This window comes from Solanum verrucosum, unplaced genomic scaffold, assembly GCF_900185275.1.
Source record: "Solanum verrucosum unplaced genomic scaffold, falcon-dt-bn FXZP01000199.1, whole genome shotgun sequence".
In the NCBI taxonomy this organism is placed as follows: Eukaryota; Viridiplantae; Streptophyta; class Magnoliopsida; order Solanales; family Solanaceae; genus Solanum; species Solanum verrucosum.
Window position 1 is genome coordinate 2,380,709 of NW_026020049.1, and position 7,792 is coordinate 2,388,500.

Consider the following 7,792-nt stretch of genomic DNA (forward strand, 5'->3'; position numbering starts at 1 on the left):
ATTATTATTCTTAAGCGGTGTGCAAAATTCTAAGTGGACAAGTAAAAGTAAATGGAAGGTGTACCTGACTTACAAACGTAAGTTGCAAAAAAACTTTTCTTCTTGGACAAAATTCAACATGCTTCACGGATTGGTACAATCAATATAATGAGGCACCGAAATAAATGAATGGTCATTCTTCAATAATAGATTTAATGATGCATTAAAGGAAAAATAAAGAAAAATATCCTTTTTTTTTCGATAGTCATGCATGTTGCTGTCTTGCTGAAAGAGTGTCTTTATCTTCATCTCTTATGAAGACGCTTGATCATGGCTTCTACAACTCTTCTTCATTCGTCAACAGATTTTTAACTATAAATATACTTTTATACTCCGGCTTCAAACTATGATTGTCCTTGTGATAGCTTTCTCTGGATCTAATTTGTTATATTTCATTGTATAATTTTTTTACCTTTGAAAGTATTGACTGATTGTCATATTCCATTATGAGATCAACAAAAGCTCATTTTCAAGTCTTTGTGATCGTGCGCCATTCTTGTTCATAAAAATTATCGTGAACATATCCTAAGCTTCTATAAGTGTTTTGATGTTCTTATTCCATTGCGATCCTATCTTCACTGTTATAGTGAAAAGCATATATGGCATTTTTTCCCCTGCCTCGACATGATTGACTTGAATGACACAAACTTCTTTATTTGTAGCTTTGAAATTATGGCTAATCAAGATGGTTTGTCAGTAATTCAACATGATAAATATATTGAATATAACATGAATTCATATCGATTTGTCATGAATAACATGACACAATTTTAAAATGTATTTGTACCTTCTTTGTTTGTAGCTTTGAAATCGTAAAAAAGATGTAGCATGAATAAAGTGAAATAAATAAAAGAGAGGTACATGAATGACAAGAAAAAGAAATGGCGCCAAGAGAGGTACCGTGAATGAAATAAAAAAAATGAAAAGAGGTACACGAGGTACCAAGAGTGAAAAGTTGATATCATAAAAATGTGAATTATCCAAAATGATAACTAGCTAGATTGAATATAACAAAAAGACGTATCGATTTGTCATTACTTGCATGCCATCATTCTAAAATATATCTTCTCTTTTGTTTATAGCTATAAAATCATAATGATTCAATATGATTTCTGAGTAATCAAACACAATAATTAAGTTAAATACAACATGAAGTTACACACATCTATCATGACTTGCAAGTTGCATGCCATAGTTCATATTGATTCCTCTTTCTTCAAGCACTGCCACACAACTCAAGGGTATTTTATTTCGGAATTAATTCATCAAACTTAAAACTGCCTAAGTATTCATCAGCCGGGTGTTGGGTCGAATGAACACTCTCAAGCTAGAACAAGACCAAGAAACCAGTTCAATATTTATAAAATATAAGCAAAGAGCTAGATGTCTTGAAGTAATATTTGCAAAATTTTCAGTCAGAAACAGCAAAATGCTCTGTGCAAAGATAACAAATTGAATGTGGTCAATCATCCTACAAAAGAAACTACATTTCTAACAGTGAATTTACAAAGTACAGAGACAAATGTTTCAACAATGTAATCCCCCTACTTGTGAGGTATTCTGGAGTGTACAGCATACCCGGGGGAGAATAATGCACCAGAAGGAAAACAAAAACCATACACCCCCATCCACAGTCAGAAGCAACAGCTGCAAGTCACAATATTAAGACTCTGCATTGGGCTGCTGTTGCTTTCTCATTGGAAGTTAGCACCTTTTTATTTACTTCCCTTGAATGCTGAAAGAGAAAAGAATGATCTCGATGCTGAAAAACAAAACACCAAAAACATTAAGGAGATGAAGGACATATACATAACTATAAGTTTAATCTTCAAAAATACAGGAATTTAGACACAACTTATAACATAAAAGGAAGAAAACCTTTTGTTGTACTTGCTGGAGCTGAAAGCCGGCTTGCTTGCAGTTTCTGAGCAGCAATTCTGCCAATACTTGTTTGAGCTGCAAGTATCCGGTCTATGTAAGGTTTACCGATAGTAGAATTATGAAACAGATCTCAAATGCAAGCAACAAACTTACAGACAACTAAAGCGGTTTTACTAGAATAGAAAATAAAAATGTTTGCTGTGAAGTACAAGGAAATACCGGATAGCTCATAGTCTTCTGAAGACATTTTTGGTTGTCCAGAATGCTTGGCATGAAGTGTAGCCTTTCTCAGTAGATTGTCAGAACTACTTTTGGTGAGAAGTTTAGAATCCTCTGGATCCTCCTCACCTTCTGAGAAGACAGATGGGCTTGAAACACCAGTTGAATTTGAATCAGTCTTACTCTTACGAGCAAACTTTAGAAGCCGCTTCAATCCTTTCGGCACATCCTTCTGATAAACCATGGTAGGAGGATTCTCAGCATTACCCCAGTCAATAACATCTTCACTGCTTTCTTCAAGCAACATTTGAGACAGAGAATGACGAACTCGTGGACTTGAGATTTTTAAAGTTGTAACATCAGTCAGAGATTCATTAGGACCAAAACCATCATTACATGGAAGGACTTGATCCTCCTGCTCCTCTATCACCACCCAGGCGCGAGGAGAAATGTTAGATTCCTCTTCAACCTCTCTGTTCAGTGCAGACTCTTCCATCCTTCCAAAATCATCTTCATTATCTGGTGTAACCTTATTGCAGCTCTCCCTATCTTCATATTTTTGAGGGCTGTTTAACTTAATTGCAGAGTCTTCATCTTCATGGATCTTTAACTCCTCAAGACCCTTGTCCTGCAGTTGATTAAGAGGACTAGAAGCAACAGAGGCAATTTCATTCTCCTCAGCTTGAACAAAGTCCGTAGATTCCCTCAAAGATTTTTCAGGCTGAGATGAAACTTTGGTCTTTATGACTGGACTATGACCAGATGCAGTACCTGACCCCTTACGAAGAAAAGGCTTTGCCTCCTTTGATTCCAGAGGCACCACACTACTTTTCTTGGTTACCCTGCCGAGTCTAGGTTTAGCAGAGGATGCAGAATCTCCAGGAGTAGGCTGAACTCTGGCTTTCGAAGGTTTGCTAGCTTTTGTCAAAGTCTGCTGCTTCTTGTCATTCCCATTTGTAACATTCTTTCTGATATTACTCGGGGGTGTTTTCACAGATTTTGCTTGGGGTTGTATCTTCTCAACCTTTTGGCTTGTCGGAGGAACTGCTGTTGTTGGCTGTGATCTTCTACGGGTAGGTGTAGTAGTACCTGCAGAATTTGTTATAGAAGGAGTTTTAGCAGTTGATATCCCTGCAACTCTTGGTGACGGCAAAGACGGCCATGACTTCCGTGTTGCTGGCAGTTGCGATGCTTTTGATGAAGCTTTCTTTGCAACAGCAGGTTTGGGAGTTTCATCCTTGGTATTTGTGGATTCAGGGGATTTCTTGACTGTTCTCTGGGTTCTCTTAATATTTGTTTTTTTACTAACATTATTTGCATTTCCTGTGACAATTTCAGCTTTTCTTTCATCAAGAATTTGTTGCATTGCTTTCAATTGTTTATCCGTCTCTGCTCTATTCCTAGCAGCTTCACCACGAAGTTTCTCATCCCTCTTTTCTTTGTAATGATCATAGAAACCACCTCGACGCTCGGCGGAACGGCTCTGGTTTTTTCCATTACTTGCTGCCAAGTTCCGATATTTGCTAGGCTTGGTTTCCATCATTTTTGTAAGCAATTGGTCTAGCTCTGCTTCCTTTTGTCGAGTCCATTCAACTGAGGCATTTAACTTTTCACCCATTGCTTCATCTTGGTTAGGGAGAGATCCCTCTGTTGTAATATTTGGACTATATCCTTTTTCTTCAGTTAAGTTTTGTTTGAAATCAGCAGCAGCCGCCTCGGTGTCATGGCTTACGGGAGGAGGATATGAATCGGGTTTCTTTTCCAAAATAGTCTCAGTTTCTTGATTTTCTAATTTATTGATAGCCTCGGAAACTGGATCATCAAAAGCAACATCAACAGAGCCTTTAAAGTTTTCACACACACCTGAACTCCATCTTCTCAAAACCGCTTTATTAGCACCAACTGACGCACTTAATAGTGACTTTGTCCTTTGATAATCAACAGCTTGCCCTTTCTGTTTGCTCTCAAAGAGACTGATTGCATCTTGCACACTCATTCTACAGGCATTCTTCTCAGCCTTTTTTGAGGTTTGCTCAGAATCTTCTTCATCACTACCGCTAGCAGCATCATCTTTATGAGAGAGAGACCTTTCTCTGGCAGGAAAGTAATTTAGACTCTTAATCGTTATAGCAGTGGATCTTCGTGACCCAGACCGCCCGATTTGGACTCTTCGCATTGGAGATGCAGACCTTCTCGGAGATGCAGATCTTATGAGAGTCCGACTTCTTTCCCCTGATGGTTGTTCCTCCTCACTTGAACAAGAAGATTCTTCAGTTCCTGATGAGTTTTGCCTCTCCATCTGTGCAGCTTTTGCAGGGGAAGCACTATACTTCACTGGTGTATCCAACTTTGGTGGTCCAGATGTTTGAGAATTGCCCCCTTCTGAACCAACCTTGTCATTTGTGACATCAACTTTTGAAAGGGACAACTCTTTACTCGGAAAGCCAATAGCCCTGTTCTCTTCGCTCACAGCAATAAACTTCTGCAGACAGTTCCTGAAACAGACAACACATGATCATAATGCAGTCATTAGCCTGCTAAAAATGATTAAAGGCATTAGATCCTCCAGACCACTTGTTCTACCATGACTTACCTCAATTCAACAGCTCCAAAATAGTAAGAGAACTTTTCTATGTTAAGAATATCTTCAAAAGAGCATGTAGTGCCAGCAGCTTGGTTTAAAGCAGCAGCTAATTCCCCTTTTAAAGCAGTCAACCTCAAATCCATTGCCCTCAGCAATTCATTTCTGTTCACCATTATATTATTTGGATGATTTGAAGATGCTAGATTAATTTCTGAAATTCAGAATTGTAAGAGTCATAGGGACATACTTGGAAGCATCTGATGAAGCGCTATCATCTTCCTGGAGTGGTATCAAAGATCATGTTATCTTTCAATGTGTATATGCAATAACTTCTGAAAAAGACAATAAATAAAAAATATTCCAGAAACAGAGATGGATAATTTACTTGCTGTAACGATGACACTGCACCACTTGAGTAATCGCATTCTGCTAGAAGTAAGAAAAACAATATTAGTTGTTATTTTCCCTTTTTTTCTGATTGAGACTCCACAAGAGAGAGACAGTTGCAGAAGCAACCACAATCCCGTTAAACAGACTAATCTAGGCTACATTGTTTTTTTTGAGAAAGTAATCTAGGCTACATTGTTCAGCAGGAACAGTAAGACTAACCTGCTTCCCCACTCCCAATACGATCCTGAGGACCCTAAAGGAATAATAAGCCCATTATTATACTGCTTGTTACAGGTTCTATAGATTAATTGAAGGGTCAGAATAATTATACAAAAAAAGATAAAAATCACCTTTGAATATAAAGAAACATGAAATTTCCGAGTTTCTTCAAGCTGAGATATTTCATTTACCATGGCCTTGGCCATATCAATTATAGGTGATGAGCTGATAATACGAAGAAACCTGGAAATACAGGGTTGAAGTATGCGGATACAGAAGTTCAGAAAAAAAGTTTAAAAGACAGTTTGAAGTATATGATGGCTGAGTGTACCTGATCAATGTGGATTTTGTAAACCATTTAGCATCACTAAGATTCCCTAGAGGTCTAAATCTGAAATTGGCATCTGATCCCTTTGAGTGCAAAGATTTGATTTTGGGAGAATGAAGTATCAACTGCTCCAGAAGTCCAGAGGCCGCTGTTACTAACTTGTTGCCGTAGCAGATATGTGACTCATACCTGCACCCAAAATATATTTAAAATAGGAACAATTATTATCAGGAGAGCTGTGATAATAATGTTGGCGTAGCAGATAGGTGTCTCTATTGAGGTTTGAAGAATTAATTTTCTTTCCAGTGTTCATGGAATTGACTGAATTCATTTTTGACTTCACATAATCAATGGAAATTATTTGATCTTTCACCAGCTGATTAACAATATCATGTTCGTGTGTTTACTCTTACAATTATACGATTTGTTCTTCGAAATAGCAATTGTGGCTTGACAATCACAGTGCATAGACACAGGAGGAAGGACATCATTTATTAAAGGGATATTCACTAAGAAATATCTTAGCCACTCAACCACAGATTTAGCTAAATCCAAAGCTACTAATGCTGACTCCATAGTCGATCTAGCAATGATTGTTTGATAACTTATTTGTATAATACTGCACCACCACCTAAGGTGAACACATACACAAAGATCCAAATCATCATAATACCCTTCTAATGTAAAAGGAAATCCACTATACAATATACCATAATTCATGATTCCTCAAAAGTCTAAAATATTTCATCAATCTAATTAATGCAAGCCAATGCTTTTTAATGGGATTATGAGTATATCTACTCAATCTACACACAACATAGGCTATATCAGGCCTAGTAAAATTCATTAAATGCAACAAACTCCAATAATCTAAACATATTAACCCTGAACAACTGGTCACCATTATTCTATTTCAATTGAGAGTTAGCATCATAAGGAGTGATCACAAGTATCACCTCAAAACATTCAAACTTCTTAAGAAATCTTTCCACATAATGTTCTTGTGACAACATTACTAATTGCTAATATCATATTTACTTCACCCACCCAGATCTTTCATATCAAAATTAGTAGACAAAAGTAGTTTGATATTTTGCACAATATTTAAACTTGCACCAAATATGAGCATGTCATCAACATATAAGCATATTATCACATAATCATTGCCTATTACTTTAGTTAAAATTTATCAGTCTAAGTTTGATTCATAATTCAAAAGACACCAAATCTGTTACATTTGGATCATGCAAATCCAACAATTTAAATGTTTCTTCCTTTAATTTCTTTTAAAATATGTAGGAGATTGTAGGAAAAATATTTATTTCAAAAATATTTGTTGCAAGTGTATTTGAGAAACCAAACATAAAGTGTATTTGAGAAGTTAAATTCTCATGGCTGATGAAAGCAATGTGGCAGTAAAAGAATTAGACAAGTAAATTCTTACAATTGTCAACACCTCTCATCACTTGTCAAATGGTGGCAATGGAATGCTTATGTGAAAGCAAATGTTAAAACACAAGTCTCAATGGAGATCTTTCCTTAAGCCTATAAATAGGCATGAACATTTACAACAATAGAACCCAATACAAGCTACAGAATTATTTCAAGTGCCCCAAATACTGGGCTTTAAAAGTAAGCTACGACAACCCCAACTGGTTAATGAGCCTCATGAAGCCAACAGAAAAACTGAAAATGATACAGCCAATTGAAATTTAAACAAAAGTCTAACCTGTTCTGGCTTGGGAAAATTTGAAATTCAACATAGTCCATCAAGACATCAGCATCTATTCCATCCTCCATATCTCGTCTCTTTAAAGCCTAGGCCTGGTGAAAGGAAACTGGTTAAAGAGCTCAATGTAAGAATAGCATGATTACTCATTACTCTCAATCTTTTTTAGCAGTAGCAGTAATATATATGCAAGAGGAAGTCATCTGACGTGCACCAACTTCAACAAAGAAGTCATTTTGATCTAAGAAAACACAAACATAACAAATTTACACTAAAGATAGCTGTAAAAGTAGCTACCAACTCAAACACATTGCCTATTCAAGATTTTAAGGGAACATACAAGGACCAAAATCAGGCAAGTTGACCTTAAAAAATGAACCAACCCAACATTACCAAAAATATT

At 36.6% G+C, this 7,792-nt stretch overlaps 1 protein-coding gene across 1 annotated transcript; it reads right to left on the reverse strand.

Annotated features, from left to right (window-relative positions):
* Positions 1–1,429: 1,429 nt before the first annotated feature.
* On the reverse strand, positions 1,430–7,488 carry LOC125823086 (uncharacterized). The gene is made up of 10 exons (XM_049502506.1): positions 7,390–7,488; positions 5,664–5,849; positions 5,464–5,575; positions 5,333–5,366; positions 5,109–5,152; positions 4,971–5,002; positions 4,733–4,885; positions 2,140–4,634; positions 1,918–1,995; positions 1,430–1,801 (listed from the first exon to the last, which is right to left on the reverse strand). Exons 1-10 carry the CDS (start codon positions 7,458–7,460, stop codon positions 1,755–1,757), a joined length of 3,252 nt encoding a protein of 1,083 aa, XP_049358463.1. The 5' UTR covers positions 7,461–7,488; the 3' UTR covers positions 1,430–1,754.
* Positions 7,489–7,792: the final 304 nt, after the last annotated feature.

Excerpts from the sequence above, each read along its gene's own strand:
- LOC125823086 (XM_049502506.1), bottom strand. The coding sequence starts at position 7,460 with ATGGAGGATGGAATAGATGCTGATGTCTTGATGGACTATGTTGAATTT. Across the intron at positions 5,576-5,663 it reads ACAAAATCCACATTGATCAG|GTTTCTTCGTATTATCAGCT; the intron begins GTACACTCAGCC and ends CTGTATTTCCAG. Across the intron at positions 1,996-2,139 it reads AGAAGACTATGAGCTATCCG|CTCAAACAAGTATTGGCAGA; the intron begins GTATTTCCTTGT and ends GGATACTTGCAG.